Here is a 27986-nt window from a genome sequence, read left to right on the forward strand (position 1 = left end):
ATGGCCAGTCACCTCCCACTCCTACAGGAGTCAATTATCTGTCCCTTTGCCTTGGACCCTCTCCATCATCCCCTGCATTCCGCCTTTTGAAGCTCTTTGGCACCCCGCTCTTCCTCCAGGCTTTCCTGCAGCTCTCTCGTCAGAACTCCTTACTTGTGCTTCTAAACTCTAAAAAGGTGGGGAAACTGATGTCTCAAAAACTTTGGCAGAAAAATTGTGCAAAACCCATCTGGATGGTAGGAAAGGTATCTTCTTAAAGGTTTTATTATTTATCTATATTTGTGCTGTTGGTGTCTGTGCCACATAAATGCAGGTGACTGTAGAGGCCAGGAAGGCATACTGAAGCTGCAGTTCTAGGCAATAATTACATGGATGCTAGAATCTGAACTCTGAGTCGTGAATTGTCTTTAAACAGTAAATATAATTATTTGAGGTAATTATTATGGTCACAGAGCCTGGGAGTTACTAGCAAACATGAACACCGAGGCTTTTTATTTCATATGGGGGCTCATTCCTGTATGAACAACCTCATTTTTGTGAGTTTTCCGAACAGTATCTTTCCTAACAGTCTAAATGACTATAGTAATTCCTGAGGCAGTTGCCTCCTTGTTATTTAAAATGCCACATATTAGATAATTCCTGTAAATTATATCTCATCTCATAGTCAAGGCACGGCGTTACCTTCCCAAACCAGAATCTTCATTATGAATTGCATAGAGAATACCAAATGCTGCATTTTACATCTCATATGAAATGTTGGACATGGGCTAGCATTGGAGTACAATAAAAAGCCTGCTTTATTTATGTCTCTCAGTTGTTCAAAATTTTCTTAGTAGGTCAAAAGTTGAGTTTTTACTAACCTGGAAGACCAAAAAAGCCTACTTTTCATTCTGTATTGTTAATTTCTTCAGGATTCTGTTTTAATGCAGTCAGCCCTAACCCAAAGGTAGCAAGGCATGATGGGTATTGATTTCATTTGTGCCTGACAGATTAAACCTAGTTCATCATAAAAAATAAATTTAAAAAAATGTCCTAGATGTTGAAGATGTGGCTTGGGGGTTGAGAACATGTGTTGATCTTGCAGAGGACCTGGGTTAGATTCTCAGCAGCCACTTAGAACCAACTGTAACTCCAACACCCTCCTCTAGCCTCTGTGGACACCTGTACTCATTTGTCTGTCATCCCCTCCCCACCACAGATACATATGCATAATTAAAACTAAATCTTAATTAGTATTCTAATTTGTTCTCATCTAATAAATGGTAAAATTAAATGTATACCAAAGAATTACTTTCAAATAAATTTCTTCATGATTTGTTATCAGTAAATGTTTGATTTCTGTGCCTACTACATATCTGTTGTATTATGCACTGTCCCCTGTGACAGAATACCTGATAGTAAAACTGAAGGAAGAAAGGAAGGGTGGATTCTGATGTAGTTGATTATGGTAGTGACATCCTGGCACCAGGAGCACCAGGTGGATGGTTTCATTGTCCTCATAAACCTATGGCCATCATCCTGCAAATGCACTCTGTCCAACTTAAGAGTCCCCATAGTCATCATCTGCCCTAACTGGGTTTAAAAGTTCAAAGTCCAAAATCTCTTCTGAGTCTCAAGGCAGCCTCTTAACTGTGAGGATCTATAAAATTAAAAAGGAAAGGTTACATATTCCCAGTGCCGATGGTGCAGAGTCAACATCTGTTCCAGAAGGGAGGAGTAGAGGCACAGTGGAAAAGATCAGACTGAAACAAGGCTGAAGCCCAGCAGGCTGAGCTCCTGCAGCTCTGCGTCTGCTCACGATGGAACCATCTGGGCCTCAGAAGGCTTAGGTAGCCCTGCATTTGTGGATTGGCTCTCATCCTTCATTCACAGTCTCACGGTGATCAAGCATCTCCATTCTGGCATCTGGTGACTCCACTGAAATTAGGGCTCACCTTCACTGTCTCACCTTGCCAGGCTGCGGTAACCTTCTAGAACTTTGGCACAAGCTCCATGAATCCCTTAACTATTTCATTTTTCTTGCTTGGAAAACCAGCTTTCAAGTTCTTAAGCAAGCTCAGGCTGTTGACTGGCCTCCATGACCACCGTTGCTGCTTCCCTCAGAGCCATGTCCTCAGGAAACACTTGCTGAGAGCAGTGGACTCCCTTACCTCTCACATGAGTTTGTATTTTCACAGATTGGAGCCTTCAGGAGTGTATGCCTTCAGGGTCTTTACTGTTCTCCTAGTTCAGAGCACAGGGTTTCTCTTTAATGCTAATACTTTAAAAATATTTGTAATACAACTAACTGATTCTCTGTACCCTCTTTTTTTTTTTTTTTAAAGATTTATCTATTTATTTATTTACTTATTTATTTACTATCTGTAAGTACACTGTAGCTGTCTTCAGAGACACCAGAAGAGGGCACCAGATCTCATTACAGATGGTTATGAGCCACCATGTGGTTGCTGGGATTTGAACTCAGGACCTCTGGTAGGGCAGTCAGTGCTCCTAACCACTGAGCAATCTCTCCAGCCCCTCTGTACCCTCTTGGTGGGCAAATTTAACCTCCCTCCTCTCTCTACCACATAGAACATTTAAAAAAAATCCTTTTGTCTCTCTGTCCTGCTGTAGATCTGGATAAGAGCAGTGAGTGGAGACCATAGTGTGGCCTGAGTTGCTGTCATGTCCATTGCTTTTTGAATCCAGCTTCACTCAAGTTCCCAGGACACAGGCAGAATGAAGTCGGATCCTTTAGTAGAGAGAACAACCTGTGGCACAGTTCAATTAGAGCTTTTCCCTCCTGAAACCTCATAAACTCGGCCTCCACTGTGTATTTATCTCTTGTCATTCTGGTCTTCCAAACTCCCACCAAAATGTCCACTATGTTCTGCCTACAACCATCTTGGGCTTTTCCAGCACAAAGTTCCAAATCCTTCCACATTTATCCCACAGCTCTCTTCAGAGGCCCAGGATCAACACAATCAGGATCGCCACAGCAAAGGCCCCACTTTGGGCACCAGTGTTCTGTATTAGTACTTTCCTCATCTTTGCAGTAGTTTACCCAGTAAAGCAACCCATGGGAAGACAAGTTTGAGTGTGAAGCCCAATCTAACAAGCAGTATTATCCATTTTGCCCGTGTGTCCAATTGTGTAAAATTCTCCAAAATGCACAGTAGTTGCAAGCAGAAAATGTTTAAGAATCCTTGCTGTGTAGAATATTAAAGGCCACTCATTAAAGGGATTTATAAAGGCTTTAAAGTAGACACTATTTTTAGTTCTGGTAAATTGAAAATTCTCCCAGCATGGTTTAGAGAAATTTTCTAAACTTCATATAAAAAGCAAAATGTTTTAGTACTGAGTTCAGTTTGAGTTTTAATCTAGATTTGGAACAGAGTTAAATAAATCACATTATCAGAAATGAGCTCAGTTTGCTGATACTGAAGACAGTTATAAATACTAACGATAACAGAAAAGCAAGTTGTCGAAAATGTGTGGTTAATCACCTGTAAACTAGCCGAAATATGCATGTTTTGCTTGGTCATTAAGAAAATAATCTTTAACACTTGTTTCTGGGGCTAGTTGAAACACCAATGGATGCACGATTAACCCTCTGAGTCAGAAGCGATTCTTTTACTTTTTCTTAATAGTGTTTTATATTTTTGGATGTTTCACAGATTTGTACAAGGCCTATTGGTCTACCCAGCCTCCACTACACCTCTAGCTTCTCCATGAGCCCCCACCTCATCTCCCTCCAGGCTTCACGTCCCCATTTCGTTCTTATAATCAGTACTTGATTCTAGTTCGTGCCACCTTGTGCACTTGGGGGTGGGGATACCTGCGGAGGCATAAGCAACCTGCCGAGGCTACATCCCCAAAGGAGGGGAATTCATCCTCTCTCAGCAGCCACCAGAAGCTTCTCTGAAAGCAGTGGGGCCTCAGGGGCTTCTCCTGCATCCTGGAACTCCTCATGTAACCCAGGCTCACTTCTAACCCATAGTACTTCCACCTCAGTCAGCATCCTCAGTGCTGGTGTTGCAGGCATTTTACATGGTATATGTGTGTGTGTGTGTGTGTGTGTGTGTGTGTGTGTGTGTGTGTGTGTGGTTTTCCTGTTTAAATGTCCAGTGTCCATATAAAATGATCAACCTTGACAGGGTGTGGTGGCACAGGACATTAATCCCAGCACTGTAGGTGGATCCCTAAGAGTGAATGAAGTCATCCTGGTCTACGTAGTGAGTCCCAGGTCAAGGATACATGGTGAAACCCTGTCCCCCCAAAAATAAATAAAGTAAAATAAAATCAACCTTTAAAAGATAGTTAATTCATAACAATTTAAATAAAACATGTCAGATTTAGCTCTCATCATAGAATTAATTTTTTAGCTTTTTGAATAGCTTCTATCCTAGAAATTCAAGTTAATTTCTAAGAATGCATAGCATTTCTTTCTATTTCTAGGAAATGCAGAGGCTGTGTAAAAGTGGGGTTGTCAGCTCTGGGCTATAAAAAACCAATATGAATGTATGCCTGTATAGCTAAGAATAAAGACTAGGAAAGGAATGTGCTTTCGGCCAGAAGTCAGGAATCAGTGGAAATGTACTGCCTAATTTGGAGTGAGCGGCAAATAACCAAGCCAACCTAAATAATCCTGGGCCATATTGGGTAAGTCAACCCATATCGGTGGTCACACATGCGGTAGTGAAGTAGATGAATCTGAGCCCAGTTGGTTCTTTAAATAGATACGCAGCCAGGCACAGGCACAAGCAGCTCTTTGGCAAACAACATTGTTGCTAAGTTGATTTTCATTTTTCCTTTGGCACAGACAGGATTTTAAATGTGTGATGGCAACTAGAAGCTATGCATATAGGCCTCTGGAAAATTCCAAGATCGCAGGGGTGAGGCTGACTCCACACTGCTTTCCCACCAGGTGTTCCTCATCTGGATGTGAACACCTAAGTGAGGTACACGTGTACGGTGCACATGGGTGGTACATTGCTGTGGTGCACATGCATATCTATATGAGTTCACAAGCATGGTATGAATGGGTGCTTCACAACCTGCTGGTGCACATACATAGTTCACAGGTATGCACATGGGTGTGTTACCATTCTGGTGCATATATAGGGTTGCTCACAGGTGTGCACATGCATGTGTCACAGTTCTGGTGTATAGGCAGGGTTGCCTACAAGACCACATTTACTTGATGACTTGAATGGAGAAATAGGAGCATTAAAACATATATTATGATGCAGAGTACAAAATTTCCATGTACTTAAGAGATGCAACAACCCCACACTAGCACAGATCCTATAGGGAGGGGGAAAATGAAGTATAATGTGGGGTTTTAAAGAAGTTCAGACTCAGGGGCTGGAGAGATGGCTCAGTGGTTAAGAGCACTGACTTCCAAAGGTCCTGAGTTCAATTCCCAATGACCACATGGTGGCTCATAACCATCTGTAATGGGATCCAATGCCCTCTTCTGGTGTGTCTGAAGATAGCAACAGTGTGCTCACATACATAAAATTAATTAATTAATTAAAGGAGTTTAGGCTCATGGGCAGGGGGTGTTACCCTCTTAGCTGGGGTGCTCAGCACCACCTCAGTCATGATTCCACTTAGTCTTCTAGATAGCTTTCCTCTTCCTCTATCCCTCCCTTCTTCACTTCCGTTTCTTTTTGTTTTCCTTTTCCTTCTCTCCCTTCCTTCTAACAGGGTCTTATGTACTCCAGATTGGCCTTGAATTCACTAGGTAGCCAAAGATGACATTGAACTATTGATGTCCTGCCTCAGTCTTCCAAGTGTTGGGATGGCAGAATGCCTCACCACACCAGGCTCAGATGGGCATGTTCTGACTGATAGGACTTCAGATTTTGGATTCATAGGATTGTAACAGTCTCCAAGAGTCATTCCCCAGCTGACTCTGGGAGAAAGCTGAGGGTGTAGTTCAGGACTCCAGTGCTTGCCTTGAACAGGGAAAACCTGAGTGTGTGCCCAACCCAGCATAAGACAAAAGACATTAATGTCTAGAAAGGTTGTTTATAAAATTACTCCTACAAAGAGGCTGAACTTGACCAATTCTGCAGGATATTTTCAAAGCTGCATCTTAGGTGAAGTAAGCCAAACACTGAAGTGTAAGTCACACATGAGTCCCCTTCTCTAAGGGAATCTATGGTGTCAGCCTCACAGTGACAAAGTGGTTGGTGCTGGAGGCCTGAGAGAAGCCCAGGGAGCTGCTCTATAAGGGTGCAAAGATAATAAGCATGGTGGTACACACCTTTAATCCCAGCACTTCAGAGGCAGAGGCACATGGATCTTTGAATTCAAGGCCATCTTGTTCTACAGTGAGTTCCAGGACAGTCAGGACTGTATATAGAGAGACCCTGTCTCAAAAACATTAGTAATAACAATAATAATAATAATGCCAATTAAAAATAAAAGTTGTTGCACTCCATTGTCAGGAGTTGCAAGGGCTCTAGAGGTCTGTGATTGAACCTTAAACTTTGGGACTGGGTGAATCAACAGTCAGCAGAGTGTGACTGCAGTCTTAAAGATTGATGGAGACCCTATACACTGATATACGGTTAGCCGTTTAGAGAAAACAGATCTATCTTTCTATCTGCCTATCCATTTATTTAGTAAATCTGTGCATACCTCTGTGAGTTTATGTGCATTGCATTCATGCAGTAGCCAAAGGAGGCCAGATGAGAGCATTGGATCTCCTGGTACTGGAGCTGCTGCAGGTAGGTGTAAGGCACTGTGTGGGTTCTGGGAACCAAACCCAGGTCCTCTGCAGGAGTAATGAATGCTCTTAGCCATTGAGCCATTTCTCCCGCCCCGATGGTTTACTTGGATTAAGCTCTATTTTTTGTTTCTTTTGGTAGGCTGGTAAGAGCAGTGGCCATGGGGGACCCTGGACTGTCCAAGCTGCAGTTTGCCCCCTTTAATAGTGCCCTGGACGTTGGCTTCTGGCACGAACTGACCCAGAAGAAGTTGAACGAGTATCGCCTGGACGAGGCACCCAAAGACATCAAGGGCTATTACTACAATGGTAGGCAGTCCCCACCCGCCTCATCCCCATCCGCATGTTCCTGTCTGTCCTCTGTGGAAGCAGCACCCCTTATTAGGTTGTTGCTATTGCTTTTGGGGTGCAGGGTTGGAGCCCAGAGCCCCCTGAACAGTGGACAAGCCTCCTCCATGCTTGTCTTTTCCAGCCACAGCCTTTTAGATTCTTGAACCTTTCTTTTGCCTCAAATCACTTTAAAAATTTTCTTTTCCATCTTTTGGGAAAAAAGAGGAGTGGTGGAACTCAAGTTGTTACAGCAAACACTGCTCAGCTAGCTTCCAGGGTTGGGGGTAGAAATTTCCAGGGCATCCTTTTTCTATTGGTCACAAGTCCCTTCCTGCCACTCTCTCTCAAGATCTACTGTCATCTTCATGTCATGGGTTAGCAGTCTCAGACAGGACACCTTGGGCTCAACTTTCCAATAAAAAGACATAACTAGCCATAGCTGTTTTTGCCATGATAACTGCCAGTCTGCCTTGTCTCTGAGATGTGAAAATGCTTCCATGCAGGTGACTCTGCCGGCCTCCCCACCCGCTTGACATTGGAGTTCAGTGCTTTTGACATGTGAGTATCGATTTGTGTAGAGTCCAAAGGATCCTGCTTACTCTGGGCGAGGAATGAACATTTTCTTCAGGTGGGCCTCTAAGCAGCCAGGAAGCTCCCATGAAGTGCTGCAGCTGAAGTCTGTCTGCTACGGTTGATTATTAGGGGAAAGATGAGTCTTTTTAAGAACCAGCCATGTGCCTGGTGCTGTCTAGATTGACTGGTCCTCAGATAGCAGTTCTCCAGATCATTATAGAATATTTCATGATTCTTTCTTAGCACCTATTTGTTCTAAAGATTTGTTCCTTTTTATTTGTTTTTTATATATAAGTGTTTGCCTGCATGTATGTTTGTGCTCCACATGTATGCAGTAAAAAAAAGAAAAAGAAAAAGAAAAAAAAAAGCCAGAAGAGGACATTGAATCCCCTGGAACTGGAGTTACAAATGAGTGTGAGATGCTACATGGGCGCTGGGAATCAGACGTGGACCCTCTACAGGGGTGTAGCGGGCACTCTTAAACTGCTGAATCATTGTTGTAGCCCTTTAAAAAACATTTCAAATTACATTTTGTTTATTATTGTATGTGTGTGAGCATGGGTGTATGCATGTACCACACACATGTGTCAAGGTCAAAGGACAACTTGTAGGAGGCTGTTCTCTCTGTTCACACCATGTTAGCCCTGGTGACTAAATGTAGGTGGTTAGTACAGGCAGCAAGTACCTTTATCCTCTAGGCCATCTCACTGCACCACCCTTTTATTAACTCTCTCAAAATATTAATGTACTTTATCCCCTTCAAGTTGCGGATTAAAAAAGCACAACAGAAGTGCAGAACAGTGTTAGTATTTATATCTATAAAATACCTGCTGGTGGGTTTTTTCTTTCAGAGCCTTCTTTTCTTTAGAACAATGTGTATGTGTCTGTCAGCGTGTATATATACATACACCTGCATACAGTACCCACGGAGGACATAACAGGGCATCAGATCTCCTGAAATTGGAGTGACAGATGTCTGTGAGCCACCCTGTGGGCTCTGGGACTCAAAATTGTGTCCTCTGCAAAAACAGACAATGCTCTTACCTGCCCTCCAGCCCCACCCTTCACAGCTTTCTCTCCCCATTATTCCTAGTTACTAAAAACAAATTAAATCCTAGTCATTCCTGGTGGGAGCCTAGTCATGTGGTCAAGCGTAGCTTGTCTCTGTCTGGTGTTGCCAGAAAATAGCTTCCGTCCCTCAGAGCAAGGCTCTGTGGTGGTTTGTGCACACCTGAGATATTGGGACACATTGGACAAAGCCCCATCTTGCACTGTGCTTCTGATTTCTCTCTCTTCAAGACTTTCTTCAATGCCTTCATCTGGCCTCGATAAGGAATGTTCTTTTAGTAGAAAGGCATGATGATAGGCAGGCTATGATGTGATGACTCATGGCTCTCAAGGGAAGACTCTGGCCACTGTTGCTCTCCCCCGCAGCCAACCAAGGCTTGACATTTAAGGCTTACTGGTGACATTTAGCAGAGCCATCATTACTCATGGGCCCCTCCCCTCCACCTGTCCTAGATTGATATCTCTTTCCACCAGGCCCCCTGTGTGCCCCAACATGGAAAGATTTGAAAGGACACTGGAGATGTCTGACACATGTGCTGTCCTCAGAATGATGAGTAATAAACCCTTCTCTCTTCAAGTTCCACATAACAACAACATAAAGGGTTAATGGCAGGAATATTTCTTTTTAAAAATGTTTGAGTGTTTTGCCTGACTGAATGTATATGTGTACCACATACGTGCTTGGTACCTAGGGAGCTCAAAAGAGGACACAGATTCCCTGCAACTGAAGTTATAAATTCCGGTCCCGTAGAGAGCAACCAGTGTTCCTAACCACTGGGCCATCTCTCCAACAGCAGGAATATTTTCTTTAACATCAGTACTATCCACATTTCAGTCTGACCACTTAGAAGAATTGATCCATCTTCAACTTTTATCCCTTGAATTCCTGGGGCTGGGGTCCCTTGGGGAACTGTATTGGGTGAACCATGTGCTGGTACCCTGGATTGACCGTAGTCTGGGCATCCTGCATTTTATCCAGATGATGCAGCAGCTGTGTGCCGAGCTGTGCAGTATGGGTGTGCTGGGACACGTGGGGAAAGATGTATTCCTGGCTTCCAGATTATGTGTGGCCATTCTTGAAAATGTGCTGAGGTACTAGCTCTAGCAGGAACATGGGAACTGCTGCCAACCCAGAGTTTGTGGCCTGGAGCCAGCACAGGGGCTATGGCTTGAGTCCACCACAGCACACTCTGCTCTGTCTGTGATTGTGTGACCCCCCCCAGGTGTCCAAGTTTGCTTTCTATTACGGTCCTAAACTGCATGCCTGGAGACAGCGGAAAGAAAGGGTTTGTTTCGTCTTACAGCTGCAGTCCCATCATGAAGGGAAGACAAGGCAGAGACCTGGAGGCAGGAAAAGAAGCAGAGGCCATGGGGGAATGCTGCTGACTGCCTTGTTCTCCATGGCCCAAGGGTGGTACTGCCCACGGACTAAGTCCTCCCACATGATCCAGCAAGGAGAAAATGCCACATAGACATTCCTACAGGCCAATCTGATGGAGGCAAATCTTCAGATGAGGTTTTTTTTCTGGATAACTGGCTTGTTTGGCGTGGACATGAACTAACCATCATGCCCAGCAGTTTTCATGAGCTCGAAGAGGGAGTTACTGCTAGAACTCAGGCCCTTCGCAGTTGCTGATCCAGCTAGTTCCTCCCCACTTTTACTATGGAAAAGATTAAAGATGAACTTTCTTTGAGAAAATTAGGAGCTGCCGCTGGGAGCTCAGGGCACAGAGGCTATCCAGGCAGAGCCTGCTTGCTGTGCTTGAGCAAGGGCCAGTGAATCACTGGTCTACTTTTGACCCAGTCAGTGGCATCAGGTTTATCGTAACCCTGTGCTTTGTTCAGAGCCCCAGCTGTGCCGGGTAACCACCGTGTTTCTCTTGTGTCTAGGAGCGCCCCCACGCCTGCCCGCTGCTGCCCGGCCATGGGAACCCTGCACAACACCAACACACTTGAGGCTTTTAAGACTGCAGACAAGAAGCTCCTTCTGGAGCAGTCAGCCAATGAGGTTAGCTTGACAGCCACAGTGGCTTCGTTGTATTTCCAAGGTCCAGGCAAGTTCACCGTGTCTTCTCAGTCACAAGGGTGTGTCACAAATAGCCTATAAGAGATACACAGAGGCGCTGGTGAGTTTGAGGTTCTTATGTTTTGTTTTTCTTTTTAACCAGAGAAAATTCCCCCACTGTATTTGTATTCTATGAGTCAGTTTAGTAAAGGACCTTCCACAAGCTACACTAACAATACCCGTTAGTATACTAGACAGGGAATCATGAGAGACGATTCTTCTCTGTATGAGTCCAAGTGGTCATCCCATTCACAGTGAATACAGTTACATCTCACCGCATGAAGGAAAAAATCCTGACTTTGACCACTGACCAGGCTCAGACTTCTTCTGGAGTCCCCACCCCACCCCCAGCTCATCAGAAGTGGGGTCTTCTCTTCCATGGTCCAGAACCTCCAGGGTGGTAAAGTCTGCTTATTTTCCTCTCACACCTGCATGTGGGGCATCTTGTTGTTGCCAGCATTTTCTGTGGCTTTCATAGCAACATACAGTTTAGCAACTGACCTTTGAGCATCTTGTGACCAGCTGGTGACAGCCCAGGTTTCACCCACAGACTTAGGACTAGCCTTGTGTCCTTACACAGAGACCATGCTCCTTTCCTCTTCTCTCAAGGTGAGAGGTTCTCTAAGTAAAGCTTTGGGAAAGCCTTGCTGTAGGGATGGGTGTGGTGCTGTAGGGATGGGTGTGGTGCTGTAGGGATGGGTGTGGTGCTGTAGGGATGGGTGTGGTGCTGTAGGGATGGGTGTGGTGCTGTAGGGATGGGTGTGGTGCTGTAGGGATGGGTGTGGTGCTGTAGGGATGGGTGTGGTGCTGTAGGGATGGGTGTGGTGCTGTAGGGATGGGTGTGGTGCTGTAGGGATGGGTGTGGTGCTGTAGGGATGGGTGTGGTGGTACAATCCTTTGGTCCCAGCACTCAGGCACACACAGGGAGGGAAACTGTTGAGTTTGAAGCCAGCCTGTTTAGAGCATTTCAGACCAGACTGGGCAACGTGGCTGGAGGTGGGGGAGGAAGAAAGAAAGACACGCTGTGTATTTAGTTCAAATTAGTCATTTCAGGCTCCCTTCCTCCCCTCAGTTCCTATTTCTTGACAGGTCAGGTGTCCTCTCAGGAACTCTCTGTGCTTGTGTGACAGGAGTCCTGCCTGGAACTGAACCTGTACTTTTTTTTTCTGTAACACGACATGCATGATACCCAGCAGACAATAGTAAATCCCTTCAGATGGGCATCTTGAAGGTGTGAGTGTCTACTTGCCTCCCTGTGCTGAGGGCCCCGAGGGAAGGTGAGGTCCTCTCAGGGATGGATAATGATGGAGTAAGGCTGGTAGAGAGGCAGTGTGAAGTAGTAGGAAGAGCTAATGAACCACTTCAGCATCTGAGAGCAGTGGCAGGCTAGAGGGAAGAAGAGCTGAGCTGAGAAGCTCGGCAAGCGGCTGGACAGAGAGCAGCAGCCTGACCTAACACCTCTCATCCTTCTGGCAGATCTGGGAAGCCATAAAGTCAGGTGCTGCTCTCGAAAACCCCATGCTCCTCAACAAGTTTCTGCTCTTGACCTTCGCGGTAAGTAAATGACTGGAAACTGAACAGCCCTGGCTCAGCCCCACAGACTTACAGGAGGCTCTCCTCTTGTTTCTTCCCTGGGAGGGTGTGCTAAAAAAAAGCTCTCTGACTAGTGCATGCCAGTACCTATGAGCAGTGCAGGACCAGTCTGTGCCTCTTGGTCACCCTACACCCCTGCATTTCTCAAATATGGTGACCCAACAACTCCTGCCATTCAGCATAGGACATAGGGATGAAATCACAGCTGCCAGCTAATTGAAATCCCAAGGCCTGCCTTCCCTGTATGCTCACATACAACCCCGGAGTGGAGAAAGTTGTCCGTGTGTGTGGATTCTGTAAAACAATGCTGTTTCTGTCAAGTGGACATTCTGTAGATTTTGGCTTCCATCAGGATCAGATTCCTGTCCCTAGTGAGACATCACTTCCATGACCAGTGGCCATGTTGACATTTGTTCCTACTGGTTTGCGTGTGTGCTTCTAGGCATAGTAAGGTCCCTGTGTGGTAAGTATGTTACTTTGCCACAGCCACAGAGCCCTGGAGATCAATCTCCTTCCACACATTTGATCTATTTATTTACTGAGTAAAGTCGAGTATGTTAAGAAAATGTTTTCATATAGACTTAAGCATATACACTGGGAGAAAGGCACCACATTCCTTACTTTTAACTGAGTTTTGTTTCTCCGAATGCCTTTGCATCATTTCCTTCCAGGCAGGTGAGGCTGACAGGGCATAAACTTCAGGGAACCTGACTGTCATTAACTATGGAGGGCATCTAGTGAGTTATGGTGGGAGAGAAGGAGGTTCCAGGGCTCTGTCAGGTTACCAGGTGCAGCTTGGATATCAATCATTTGTCTGCTTATGAGTTCCTTGGTAGGATAGATTTAAATATTGCTAAAGGTATCAGAGCTTGCTACTTGAGCACAAGTACCTTTTTATACTAAGAGTTCTTGTTAATTAAACATTAATCCATTTTTCTATACCAAAAATTCTAATTGATAATTTCAGCTTAATGAGAAAAGAACATCAATTCTCATTAAACATTTAAGCAGTTTCCTGGAGTCAGTGGATATCTGCCTTACTGTCCCTTTTTGCAAAGTGTCCTTACCCAGACTGTATCAGTCAATCAGTCAATCAATCAATCAATCAATAAAAAGTCCTTTAAAGTATTCAGACACAAGAGGCTTTATGTTTAATTCGTCCAAGATCCTTTGTATCATGAAAAAATAAAAAAGCACAGTCTAAGAAATCAAGTTTCTGCTTCTGGAGATGAGCTTCTGGAGACGAGCTTCTGGAGATGAGCGTCCGATAAGCTGGCTGGTTGTGTGCTGCCCTCATCTTGAATTGCTTAACCTTTTGCTAAAGATCAGCTGTGACAAGTCACTTAAGCACAGGGGAAAGCAGGCTCCCAGGCCTTCAGCTTTCCTTTCTGTGGTTCTCAGGCCTCACCGGGCCAGGCCCATCATTAACTTCAATTGACAGTTTGCTTTGCTACTGGGAAAAGGGAGTCTCTTTCTTTAGTTTGTCAGTTAGGGGCCGAGTCGGGCACTGTAATTATGAGGCTCTCGTCTGGAACTGCATTGCATACATATTTATATTTTAAAAGCAGTTCAGTGACTCCCTCTCTGTGAAAACTCTGCACCAGGCATGTCCACAGAGGATGGCTTGGTGTGTGCAAAGGTCATGGAGAGTGGGGAATTGGACCATTCTGCTCTGAGGAACACAGTTTCTTCTTGGAAAATTAAAATGTTCAAGAATTGTCAGGGGTTCAGCCATGTCAAACAAACAAAAGAAAAATCTCACAAAATTGTGTATGTAAATGTGATACATTTATGCATTTTGAATTACGTTTTGATAAAAGAGGCCTCTAGGAGCTGGGAAATGGCTCGGACCTGAGTTCAGAGCTCAGGACCACATAAAAGCCAAGTGGGGGTGGCAGCCACCTATAATCCCAGACATGGAGGGCAAAGAAGCTATCTAGTCAGCTTGCCTCCTCAGTGAGCTTTGGTTTAAGTGAGAGATCCTGCCTGCTATTCTGCTGTAGTATTTAAGGGAGAAAGAAGAAACTTGATAGCAAAGTCAGCCTCCACATGTGTGCATGTGTTGCACCTTGTACATACACACATGTGCCAACAGGCATGAGAATATACACACATATATGCATATGTAGCACACTTATTCATATGCAAAAGCAAAAACCAAAATCTAAATTAATTTCACAGGACAGCTCTGCAGTTCTCAGACTTAGCAAGACTCAGGCAACTGTTTCCTTAGCTAAAGAGCTGCATCAAAGCCCTCTTCAGATGAGTGAAGAGGCTGTCCAGGACCCACAGAGCTTGGATTCTATGAGAGACTCAGGTCCTAATGCCTCCGGAATTTGAGGCCAGAGCCCTGGGGCTGAGTGGGAGGTCAGTTTAGAACAGCTCAGAAACTTTCCCTGCAGGCAGGGAAAGGCCAGCTGCTCCCAGCATGATGCCACCGTAAGTCAGTACTTGGAGTCTCCTTTAACTCAGACTGACAACCACAGACTCACTATCTCTGCTATGTGGAAGGCCAGCTGATAGCTAGGACAGAGACTTAGTCATTGTATTGTTGAGTGCCTTGTTTTGTCATGTGCACAGTAGGCATTTATTTATTTATTTATTTTTTTTTTTGGTTCTTTTTTTTCGGAGCTGGGGACCGAACCCAGGGCCTTGAGCTTCCTAGGCAAGCGCTCTACCACTGAGCTAAATCCCCAACCCACAGTAGGCATTTAATGGTTGCTGATTTACACTTGACCAGGAAGATATTTTGGAAAGCAGCATCAAGCCGGAAATATCCTTATCTGAAAGTCAGAAATGTTCCCAGATCAGGACTGTGAATATTGACATGGTAACAAAATGGAAAATTCCACACTTAAAATGCTGCTGTACTAAAAACTCTGCACAAAATTTCATGCGGGTCATAAAGATAGGATGTATATCGCTCACAAATGAATTTCCTGTTTAGGCTTAGGTCCCATTTACAAGTTATTTCAGGGTATATATGCAAATAGTCTGAAATCTGAAAAAAATTGCAAAATCTGAGCCATGAAGAGAATGCCAAGCCTTTGGTGGAAAGGTTCCCTCTGGTGGGTAGAGGAGACTGGGTAGCACCCCTTTCTCAGGACTGTGCTTTTTGGTGGGGTCTCCATGGGAACCTTCTGTACAATGGAGTGAGATGCTTCCTCGTCATTTAGGAAGAAGGGTATCTCTTTCCTGAAGCATGCAGGAGTCCAGGGTTCAGCTTTAGCCTCTGAGTGAAACAGTCTGTTATGAGATGACACAGACAGGAAGCCTGAGGTCCAGACAGAAATTGTGAGTCAGCCTGCCTCCTCCTCCTCTTCTTCCTCCTCCTCCTCCTCCTCCTCCTCCTCCTCCTCCTCCTCTTCCTCCTCCTCCTCTTCCTCCTCCTCCTCCTCCTCCCCCTCCTCCTCCTCCTCCTTCTTCTTCTTCTTCTTCTTCTTCTTCTTCTTCTTCTTCTCTCTCTCTCTCTCTCTCTCTCTCTCTCTCTCTCTCTCTGTCGGAAACAATCGGAGCATACTTAGTGCATATCAGCTTTTTAATGCATCTGTTTCTAGTGGTGGTTTTTGAAGCTGGATCTTACATAACCCAGGCGGACCTCTAACTTGCTATATAACTAAGGATGTGTCCACCCTTTACTTCTAGGATGCTGGGATTACAGGCATGCACCACTGCTCCTGGCTTAATATATTCCATTAACAGATGTGTGGTGCTTTAATTCATGGGACCAATGTTTTATACAACTTTGTTCTGATTTTTTTACCCTAGGACCTAAAGAAGTACCACTTCTACTACTGGTTTTGCTGCCCTGCCCTCTGTCTTCCTGAGAGCATCCCTCTAATCCGGGGACCTGTGGGCTTGGATCAAAGGCTTTCACCAAAACAGGTATCAGCAAGTCAAACAAATACAGATAAAGTGGAGTCTGACTGTGAGAGCAGGTGTGTGACTAATCCGGAAGATGGAGAAAAGGCACCTGGGGAGCCCTCCAGATGGCTGGGGACTGGTGCTTACTAAGTGCAGATAAGGTCATCATGAAGGGGGGGAGCCATTGTCCTCCAGGTGGCTCATAGAATTTGAGGAAATGCTAAGCCCACTGGGAGGAATTACAGGAACATTTGGAAGACTGAGAATTTACCAGAGAGTGTTTTTTTTTGTTTTTTTTTTTTCAGTCTGGGGAAGACAAAGCCACAGCCTTGAGTCTGTGGAGCAAGCACAGGCCCTTCCCTCCCCTCCCCTCAGACCAAATCCAACAGACCTGCAGGTCTAGTCCTTCCTTCTAGGAGGCTGTTAGAGATTAGTCCCAAGAACAATTAGGTCAAGCTGGCAGAATGCAGACCGAGCTGGAGATTTCTGATTGTTTATGAGTTCCAGAGGTCTGTCAGTCATTAACATGCAGAACTGAATCAGCAGAGATTTAAAGGCAGGGTGGGGGTGGGGAAAGGACTCAGCAGTTAAGAGTGCTTAGTGCTCTGGCCTTGGACCCAGGTTCCTATCCAGCATCCACATGGCAGCTAACCATATAGAACTCCAGCTCCGGAGGTCCAGTGCCCTTCTTCTGGCCACCTGGTACACTATATGCATGTAACATACAGACATACATGTACAAACATACTCACATAAAAGAAAAATAAGCCTTTTTTTAAACAAAAGATTTAAAATTTATTTTATAACAAATGCGCGGTTGTAGTTTTCTGCAAAGAATTTACTAAGACATGTCCTAATTTGAGGTAATACATTCTAGCTGGAGATTTCATTCATGTTTAAGAAGGATTAAAGTTCTCAGATCATCTGAGGAGGGCCCAACCTTGTAAACATACTACCAAAGAAAAAAAAAAATCATAGGTCTTGGACCGGAGAGATGGCTCAGTGGTTAATGCACTGTTCTTGCTAAGGACCATCCCTACTCCAGTTTCAGGGGATTTGATGCTCTCTTCAGGCCTCCATGGGCATTGCAGGTACCTGGTACATACATAAAAGCAAAACACTCATACACATAAAGCAAAAATAAATAATAAGAAAATTTCAAGACCTCATGGATTCTTCCCTCTAAGTGGGGCATGTGAATTATGTCATAAAAACTATAGAAGAAGATAAATTTTCTCCCTGGATGGACCATGCTAACTTGAGGTAATACATTGCAGAGGAATGCTTGGTTACCTCCATAAACCTCTGTGACTGACGTTTAGACAACCATTGTTTTTCCCATTAAGTGCCCCTTTGTATGAAGGCATAGCACAGGGAAGTGTTGTAGAAAGGTTAAGAGGTGCTGTCAGTCGGCACTTGAGTAATCGTGTGTTCCAAGCTGGCACTTGGTCTGGTCTTCAGCTCAGAGCTGCATTTCCCAGAGGTGCCTTCCCCTTCACTGTTTTCAGATCCAGGCCCTGGAGCATGCCTACGATGACCTGTGTCGAACTGAAGGCGTCACAGCCCTGCCATACTTCTTATTCAAGTACGATGACGACACTGTGCTGGTCTCCTTGCTCAAACACTACAGTGATTTCTTCCAAGGTCAAAGGACAAAGGTCAGAGCCTGTGGGTATGATTTTGCTAGACAGTTAATAAAATTTGAAGTTCATGTTATAATAGACCACCATCGATTTGAAACTTAAACTTCCTTAGCTTTCCACAGTATGTTCTAGCATGTTTCCTTCTCTGTCCTCTCTTACCCCCATTGTTTCAGTTCCTTCTTGCTCTCTAGCTAGCTCACCCCTAGTTCTCTCATAGGTTGGTGGTTCGGACTCCTTGATTCTGTTAGGTAGATGAAAAGATCTTCTCTCCCTCTGGATATGCTGCACATCCATGTTCAGCTACCCAGCACCACCACTGAAGCTTGCCTTCCTCCTGGGCAATCTTCTTGCTTCCATCAACTAAAGAGTCATCCTCAGACTGCCCAGGTCACTTGGTCCTCCAATAGGCAGAGCCTAGAGGGCTCTTCCTCCTGGTCCCAGTACCTTTCTGCCTATCCTCCACTAGTCTTCCCATAAACCATTGCTCTAACTAAGCTTGCCTACTATCCTCCAGACTCTACCTCCCCAACACCATTACCCAATCAAACACACCTAAGATCTCTTTTTGTCTGTTTTTACGTGTAGTATCATCTTCCTGTCAGCATCCTACAATACTCAGTCCTTAGTAGTTCCTCTCCCACTGCAGAGCATCCTTATAGGTCTCTCCACCAACCTTCCACAGGGATTTCAGAACCCCAAAATCTCATAATAAATCTGTGAAATGGTGGCTCATTGCACCCCTTATGCAAGAAATGATACTGCAGTCACTCTGTGCCCATGGCAGCTTCCAAGAACCCTGCACCCTCTGCCTTCCCATCTCTACATTGCTCGGGTCAGCCCGCCTCTGCCTGACCCTGGTATTTTATATAGACCTGGCTCTGATGTTCCCTCAGTGCTGGCACATGCCAGCTCTGTGACCCTGAGGAAGCAGAGTGGCCTTCCCTTGCTTTGGTATTTCTGTCAAATACCACAGGGCTGCTCTTTCTATGATTTGGTGACATCTATACATGCTAATGTGAATAAAAGGTTCAGCACAAAAGTCAGGTGTGGTAGCGCTCACCTGTAATCCCAGCACTCAGAGGCAGAGACAGGTCCATCTCTGTGAGTTCAAGACCAGCCTGGTCTACAGAGTAAATATCAAGATAGCGACAGCTATGTAAAGAAACCTTGTCTCAAAAAACAAACAAAACCCCCAAACAAACAAACAACAATGATCAGTGCATAGGGGACATTCATCATGTAGCAGGCCCCCAGTATATACCAGGCACTTGATACATACCCACTTCTTTTCCTCCTTGTGTTTTCTTCCCCGTATTCCCCAGCATATTCTAAGAGTGTACAGATCTTGAGTCTCTGAACTTCTCTGCAGGAGAAGACCAAGGACATATGTAGCCAGGACCATTGGCCTCCACTTGCTTAGAACTGTACCAGCATTAGATAAGGTCAGGTCTCAGGAGTGCCAGCATCACTCAGCACATGTGCTCACTGCCTCCTTGTGGACCAGAACTTCAGAGATGCTGTTCTCACAGAACTCAGAGTCCTATAGGGCAGAAGAGGCACCAGCATGAAAAGCTAATGGGAACTGAAGGACACAAACAGAAGGCCCAAAGAAATAAGACATTGATATGCAGATTGGCTACCTATGCTAGTGCATATTCTAGAAAATGTCAGAGCAGCTGTGCACACTGGAGTCCTCCAGCCTGTGGTCTTGAGTGCACCCATTCAACCTCCATATGCTTTCTCCAACCCGTGGCCACATCCCTGCCACATTCCTGCAGCCCCTCCAGATCTGCTGTCTTCAGGATAAAGTTGAAATGTCCTACCCTAGCTGTGCCTCATCTCCCATTGCCCCCCAAGGTGAAACCTATGCTCTGGCTACAACATGCCCCCTAAACACCATGGGTTTGGTCTGTCCTTTGGAGGGTCCTTCCCTTTGCCTTTCTCCTGTCACTGGCTGATGCCTTACTCACCTGATTCAAAAGTGCTAGCTGTCTCAGTGTGCTGTTTCCTATCCTCATCTGGGGTCCAGCTGCAGCCTCCTCCTTACCCCTTGAGCACTAACTCAATGCCGATCCCCTGGCCCGGGTCCCAGTCAGCCCACGAACACTGCACAACAGCCATGCTGTTCCCCTCCTGTGGACTCCATATTTACTGCAATCTGGGTGCTCCAGAGGCAGCCCCTGGTAAAGGTGGAAAAGGGAAAAGGCCATCATGACCTGGTGCCATCCTAGCAGGCTTCCCAAGAAACTGGGGTTATCGTAAACACACATGCACACTCACTTGCACATGTACACACGCCAAATGATTTGTGAAGAATCTAGATGAGATTAGGCACTCTTGCTTTTACTACCTTAGCTGTAGTTTGCTGTTTAGATAATTCCAGCTTTTCTTGTGTATTATTTGTAGCATGGTGTTTCCATGAGAGATTGAACCTATTCTAAGAACAGATTCTATTCATTATTGCAGTGTGAGCTCCTGAGGTGTGATCTCCCTTCAGTGGTGCTCTGTTCCCTACCAGCACATCACACCTGCCTCCAGCTTCTCCTCTTTGAGCTCTCTCTCACTCTCTTCTTCTTCTTCTTCTTCTTCTTCTTCTTCTTCTTCTTCTTCTTCTTCTTCTTCTTCTTCTTCTTCTTCTTCTTCTTCTTCTTCTTCTTCTCCCTCCTCCTCCTCCTCTTCCTCCTCCTCCTCCTCCCCCTCCTCCTTCTTCATACTCACAATGGAACCTAGAACAACTACCCATTCTAGGCAAGCTCACTCTGGCTGAGCTCCACCCCAGCTCCACCTCCCCTTTCCAGATGCATTTTAATCCAGAGTGGCTCTTCGTGAGCCTCCTTGTGTTCATGGGAAAGATGGAGAAGTGTTGCGATCCTCCAGATGTCTGTCCTGGGGGGACATCCATATGCCCATGACTCAGTGACCATTTCCTTCTCATGACACACTTGACTGTCTTAAGCCTGAACTCACCATGGCACCCCACCACTTTGTCCAGCTGCTGTTTATCCGTGCTGAACTCCGGACCTCCCTACAGAACAATACCACCCTGCCCCGCATCCCCTTTAGAAAGTGTGTAATAGACTATCTTTACTATTTTTGGCAGCTATCTTCATATTTCGTTACTGTTTAGATTATTTTTATGTATGAATTCTTCCTTCCCTACTCACCTTATGCATCTTGAGTTATTTCTAAAGAAAAGCTCTTTAATAAGGAATTGCTAAGTTACAGGCACTTGTGAGCTGCCCAACATGGGTGCTGGGAACCATACTTTGGTCTATGCTTGTGTTCTCAACCATTGAGCCATATCTGCAGCCCTGAGATTAAACATTTTATAGAAGCACTGTATGTGTGTGTCTGTGTGATATAATTGGGCAGGGCACACTTGTGGAGGGCAGCAGACATCTTGCAAGAGTCAGTTCTCTTCTCACACTGAGGATTCCGGGAAACAAACCAACTACACGAAGTTGTCCAGAGAGCATTTTTATCCTCTGATCCATCTCGGCACCCTCAGACATTTTATGGTTTGTAATCAGTGGTGTTAACTGCTGGCCCTCGAGGTGGAGTCACCAAATTTTGTAGTGTTTGCTTAATTTCTCTACATCGAGATTCCCACCATGGATTATTTTAAGATAGAAACATGGATGGGGCTGGAGAGATGGCTCAGTGACTAAGAGCACTGACTGCTCTTCCAGAGGTGGCTCACAACCATCTGTAATGAGATCTGATGCCCTCTTCTGGTGTGTTTGAAGACAGCTACAGTGTACTTATAATAAATAAATAAATAAATAAATAAATAAATAAATCTTTAAAAAAAAAAGAATACAAATATGGAGGCATAGAACCCCAAGTGGAGAGAGGTGGTCGGGCCAGTCTCTCACAAGCCTGTTGGAGCCATGTCGTTATTGCTAGTGCTAGTGACCACTGCCCCATACTGTTGCTTTCCCTCCCACTATGCTCTTCTCCAGCATCAGGTTTGGAAATTGCCTTCATTTAAGTTCTTATTTCCTACAAGAAATAAGAAAGAACTGTTGATTTCAACTGGATGGAGTTGATCTGTAGTAACTGTGTTGCTATGGAACGCCATGCCTTCCAGCCAGTTCTTGTGATGGTGTGGAGAGCAGCCAGTCTCAGTGTCCCACCACCTGTCCACAGAGAAAGCTCTGCTCCTCTTCCTCCGACACAGTTATCAAAGAGTGGAAGGCGCTTTGCAATTTCAGCAAGTTTCCCGTGTAGTTCTCAGGCTTCTCTCCGCTGCTGGCCGGGCTGCTCTTCACTCAGCCGGCACTTAGTGTTAGCTTTGTGTCTTTGTTACTGCCTGTGACCTTGAAGTGCACTTAAGACTTGCATTTTCTTCCCTGTGCTTTTAGAAGGAGTGAGCCTCCTGTTCATTGCCTGGGGTATCAAGTGTTTGAGAATTAGAGGCAGCCATTTGTGTGGGTCCTCACAGGAAACCCTTCAGCTGAAGATGGTCAGCTTGACTTGTGCCCTCTTCGTTCTCTGTTGTAGTTTTCAACAGTTTGCTTCATGGACAGCTGCCAGGCCTGAGCTGTGCCACTCCACTGAACGGCAGGCTCTCAGCAAAGCAGAAAGGAACACTTATTTATAAACCTTCAAGACAGTCTTGCTTTTAAATTGCGTTTTGCTGCGTTGTCATAAAAGGAAGTGATTTGGCCAAGTTACTTTTGTGGTAAAGCCAGGTTTAGAACCCAGGACTCCTAGTCAGAGTGTTTTCTATTCTTAAGCTGGTTCACCTAGCACTGCCTGGTGTCATTTCTGCTGTGACTAAGGTTCCAAGTTTTAGTTCCTGAAACACCAAGAGACTCCAGAATCACCTTCAAATCCTTAAAGAAAGATTAAATGCTACTTAATACTTAGCCCCATGTCAGATGAGTTCTGTGATCTCCTGTGTGGTGCATGTCTGCCCCCTGCATGCCTATCTCCATAGGAAAGCCCTTTCCAGCATTTTTCAAGCTGACACTACCCCCCCTCTTTGTGGTTACATGGAAGATGTTCCTCTTTAACCAGTTACCCCTGTTCTATCTAGCTCATCTTAGGTCAGGGTGTTCTAAGAAACTGACTCCTTATCCCCTTCATACCCAGAAATGCACCTCTTCCCTGAAGCTGGGCATCTGCTGCAGCGTGGGGTATACACATAGCACTCTAATGTACCCCAGGCATTGGTTTCAGCTCTACCTCCATGGACGACCCGGAGAGTGTTGATCAGTTGACTCTTCTTTGTCGGTTATAAAAGGGCCTGGGACTTAAGGATAGGGGCAGTTTGTGGCGACGAGCAGAACTGGACCTCAAGATGTGGGCAGTCTATGGAACTGACCAGTTGTGGGAAGATGACTGCAGCTGAGGGTGTCCATGACATTGCTGTTGTTACTGCTTCTTATTGGGTGAATAAGAAGCCCCACTCTCATTTGGTGCTGAATGCAGGCGAGAATCGCTTGAGAGATGGGAGAATTAAAGCTCAGGGCCGTTAAGTTGATTGCCAAAGGCACAGAGGAGCGAGCAATGCAGGACACTCTACATGGGCCCACTTTTTTTGAAGTCACACTTGTCAGTTGAAACGCAGATCTCCAGAGGAATGCTACTTCCTGGGTAGATGCTGAGGCTCTTCCTAAATACCTCTCGAATGGCTCTTAGATCCTGTGGGGCTGAGCCTCAGTGGGTGCTGTCCTGTCCCCTAGCTGTGATTCCTTTTTTCTCTGTGGTGTCATCCACAATTCTCCACATCTGAAATGGGCCTTTGAAACAAAACAAGTCAGCAACCTGCCTTTTCTCTGCCTCCTCCTTTCCTCACAACCCCGCCTTGCCCCCACTTCTTTCCTCGTTCCCTCCTTCCTCTCCTTCCGTCCTTCTGTTTTGGTGCTAGAGTCTGTCTGTAGCCAACTATGACCTTGAGCCTCTGATCCTCCTGAATGCTAGGATTATAGGTGGGCACCACCACTCTGAATTATGTGGTGCTGTGGATTGAACCAAGGGCTTCTTGTATGCTAGACAAGCATTCTGATACTTGTCCCCAGCCCCTCGACCCTTTTATTTTGGAGGCAAGGAAGAAATGTTCTTTGAGTCTTCAAATCAGTTAGCTGCAGCAGAGTGAGCACACACCTGCTGACAGGGCCAGTGCTCTCCTCTTGTGTAAGCCACTGCCTGAATGTAAGCCATTCCGGTATTATGAAATGAGGGAAGCTACTTTCTCTCCCCTCCCCCTTCCTTGCTGCATAAAGGGAAACATTCAAAGGAGGGGCAGGTGGCAGTGTGGCAGGCAGCCAGAGCAGAACAGCTCAAGGAGACGCCTGTAATTCAGATCTCAGAGCCCTCTTGCTTGCCAGACCCCCATCTCCTCCTCAGCCAGAGAATGCCAGCGTTAAGACTGACATCCAGTGAATGCCAAGAATGGACAGTGAAGGAAGTGGAGCTTGGCGAGCTGTGCTGTGGTTCTGTATGTGAGCTTCTGGTCTCAGTTGCTCAGACAGAGCTTTATGCGTCTCTACCATGGAACGCCACTCAGCACTGCTAGTGATGGTTGTAGAACAGTCACAGGCTAGGAAGAGCTTATACAATGGGAGACAGCTTGATCTCATTCCTGTTTAGAAGTTGTAGTACAAATATATCTATATGAAGAATAAAGTCAGGAGTAGTTATCTTAGCTAGAGTTTCTATCACTGTGGTGAAGACCATAACCAAAGCAATTTGAGGAAGAAAGGCTTTATTTCATCTTACAGCTGTAGTCTATCATGAAGGGAAATCAAGGCAGGTGCCTGGAGTCAGAAACTGAAGCAGAGGCCATGAAGGAGTGCTGCTTCCTGGCTTGTTCTCTTTGGCTTGCTCGGTTTGCTCCTTACACATCCCAGGAGTAGCACTCCAACACTGGACTGGGCCCACCCTAGTTCACCCACATCAATCATTAATCAAGAAAATGTACCACAGACTTGCCTAGGTGCAATCTGGTTGGAGGTGTTTTAATTCCACTTTCTAGGTAACTCTAGCTTCTGTCAAGTTGACAAGGGAAAAAATGGAAAGCCAACTGTGGCAGTAGTTATGCATGAAGATGTGGACAGAGATTCCTTTAGCTGTTCATGATGTGGGATGGTTGTGGGGTCCTCCTCTTCTTCCTCCCCTTCTTCCTCCTCCTCCTCTTTCTCCTCCTCCTCCTCCTTCTCTGCCTCCTCTTCCTCCTCCTCCTCCTCTCCCTCCTCCTCCTCCCCTCCTCCTTTTCCCCAGTCAGAGTGTTGTTTTAGCTTGTGCTTTTGGCTTAGACCACACTGAGCATTGTGTGAAATAAATGCATAAAGTTCTGGATAATTTAAACAAAAAGTAGGACAGACCTGAGTATACTGGCACACACCTTTAATCTTAGCACTTGGGAGGCAGAGGCAGGCAGATCTCTGTGAGATTGAGGCCAGCCTGCTCTACACAGTGAGTTCCAGGAGTGAGGCCTTGTGGTGGTGGTGGTAACATGGCTTAGTGGGAAAAGACATACTGTGCAAGCCTGGTAACCCGGGTTTAATCCCCTGAACCCATATAAAGGTGAACTCACTACACACAGTTGTCCTCTGACCTCTCATGTGCATGGTGGCACACGGCCTTCTCCCCATAGTATATGCATCTTTACCTCTCTCCTCCTCTCCCCTCAACACACACAGAACTTATATTTGTGTACATGAATGCATATCAACTGTGTTTTTATTCTACATTTGCTTATAAAGGAAGCCTTTGGCTTCATGGTTCTCTCCCAGCTATCTTTCTTCCTCCTCCCCTCATTCCATCTTCCTTCCCTCCCACCCACATGGACCTGCACATGCTAGACAATTGGCAGTGCCTACCCTAGCCTTCATCCATTCATCTTTACATCATTTAATAAGCATTTTCTAGACAGATGCTGTACATCTAAGATCACAGAAGGATGAAAGGATCCCCGTGCTCTCCAGACACTGGGCATCATCTTCATCATTAAAACCTAAACTTTATTTTTTAAAAACTTCAGATTTATAGAAGATAGCTATGGGAACTAGAGAGATTTCTCAGTGGTTAAGAGCACAGACTGCTTTTCTAGAGAACCAGTGTTCAATTCCCAATACACACATGGTGGCTTACACGCATGTAAATCTAGTTTCAGGGAATCTGATGCCTTCTTCTGGTACTTCACACACAGTGCACAGACATAAATGTACTTCCTATTTTCTGGTCATATAAGATGGTCCAGGAATGTCTTGTGTTTTCTCTGTCCCAGTCCTAAAATCAGCCATATGTCCAAGGTATCCTGACTTGTTTTGTTGGAGAATGGTTTTTAGAAATCAATATCTGGGTGCTAGGTGCCCAGTGCCTTTTGACAGAGAGGAGATGGAAAAGGTTCAACATCTCACCCACAGTGTGTGAAGGCTCCTGGGAGGGGGGCAGCTTGGTGCCTCTCCAAATAAAGCAAATAAAGTCCTCCCTGAAGGGCAGTGGTTTAAAGTTGAGTAGAACTTTCCAGATGGAAGTCAGGGTTAGAGGAGTTCTTGGGACACAGGTGGGAGGAATACGTGTTCCCAATATCGAAGCATCTGTTTTAATTTGAACTGACTGGAGACTTAGGGTAATGGCCGCGTTCTGATTTTCTCTTTCTCATCACATACAGATGAGCCATTCTTAAAACTTGCAATTCTCTAAGAGGACTCTCCTCTCTAAGTCCTGAAGGTTGCCTGTCCTCTGCCTTTTATCTCTGTCCCTCTGTCCCTCCCTCCTTCTCTTCCTCCATCTGTCCCTGTCCCTTCCCAGTCTTTTTTCTTTCTGAACTCTCTAGTTCCTGCTCTCTCCATGGCCCATGCCAGGCCAGGGAGTGCAGGGGGAGATGTTCCAGTTCTTGCCCAACAAGGTGTCCTCTCGTCAAGGTGAGATCCTGAGCCTTTCTTGTCTTCCCTTCAGCTTTTTCCAAGTGTTTACTCTGTAAAGTGTTAGCCGTGTGTGGAACTGTCAAATTGACCTGGTGTGTGACTCTCAGCAAGTGTTTTCTATTCACAGTTAACAGTCGGTGTGTACGATCCCTGTAACCTAACCCAGCACCCTGGATGGCCTTTGAGGAATTTTTTGGTCCTGGCAGCCCACAGATGGTATTTACATGTGTGTCCATGTCTGTGTGTCTTGTCTGAATGCTTCCCACAATGGGTCTGCCTATGTCAGCAAGTTTCCCTAAGTGCATTGATTTCATTCCTGTCATGAAAAATAGAAAATAAGTCAAGTAAATTAGTTGTGGTCCAGTTTCTATCTCTGGTGCTCTCAAACAGGTCTGCTAGGGAGCCCCAGCCTGACTTGTGGTCTTTAGACTATGGTGAGGTCATACAGCCAGGGGCCATGACACTAACATTCTCCAGCCCTCCCTCCCTGGTTTTCAAGAGGAATTTCCTATTGCTACCACCCCACCTTTAAATTTTTCCCTAATCCAAAAATAAGAAGTGGTATTGGGAAGGGCCAACTCACACTTGATAAGATACTCAGCACCATTGGGTATCAAGGAAATAACATTAAAAACTGTAAGAGATTAACAGCTCCCATCCCCACCAAAATCACCCAAGGAAACTGACCATGCCAGGCTCTCTGAAATGGGAGACAGCAGAATTCACACTTGTGGTGGGTCTGCCAGAGTTAAAAACACCCATGGCTCTGTGGTGGTATTCAGAGCTTGTTGCTCACAAGGGTGCAGGCTGGATATAAGCAACACACACACACACACACACACACACAGAGAGAGAGAGAGAGAGAGAGAGAGAGAGAGAGAGAGAGAGAGAGAGAGAGAGCGCGCAGTACTGTGCTTACTAGCCCCAGCCTCATGTCCATTCATTCCAAATGGATGACAGAGCCTTAGATGACTTCCCAGGGCAAGTCTTCCCTAGTGGTGTCTCTCTCTCTCTCTCTCTTTTTTAAAGGTTTATTTTTATTTTATGAGTTTTGCCTCCCTGTATGTATGTGCAATGCATTTCTGCCCTTTTGCTTTTAAAAGAGTCCTAGAGTGTAGCTGTATTTGACCTAGAGCTCACAGAGATCTTCCTTCCTCTGCCTCCTGAATGCTGGAATTAAAGGTGTGCACCACCACAACCAGCTAAGCGTAGGTTTTCAAACACAGTGTTGAGTAAATTAAGCCAGACTGAAA

The 27986-nt window shown here is 45.4% G+C and overlaps 1 protein-coding gene across 7 annotated transcripts in view; it reads left to right on the forward strand.

Moving 5' to 3' along the window:
- Atg7 (autophagy related 7) overlaps positions 1-27986 on the forward strand; it is a 208594-nt gene that overhangs the window by 21393 nt on the left and 159215 nt on the right. For 4 of the 7 annotated variants that reach the window (XR_015685579.1, XR_015685580.1, XM_087657593.1 and 1 more), the window contains exons 2-8: positions 6861-7027; positions 7552-7606; positions 10580-10697; positions 12231-12308; positions 16116-16232; positions 17720-17869; positions 26861-26949. Coding sequence is in view for 4 of the 7 variants with exons in the window: in XM_087657593.1 (XP_087513719.1) it covers positions 6880-7027; positions 7552-7606; positions 10580-10697; positions 12231-12308; positions 16116-16232; positions 17720-17869; positions 26861-26949 (755 nt within the window). In the remaining 3 variants the exon portion in view is untranslated. 7 annotated transcript variants of the gene reach the window in all.

The sequence above is a fragment of the Rattus norvegicus genome, chromosome 4, assembly GCF_021556685.1.
Source record: "Rattus norvegicus strain SHRSP/BbbUtx chromosome 4, alternate assembly SHRSP_T2T, whole genome shotgun sequence".
Lineage (NCBI taxonomy): Eukaryota > Metazoa > Chordata > Mammalia > Rodentia > Muridae > Rattus > Rattus norvegicus.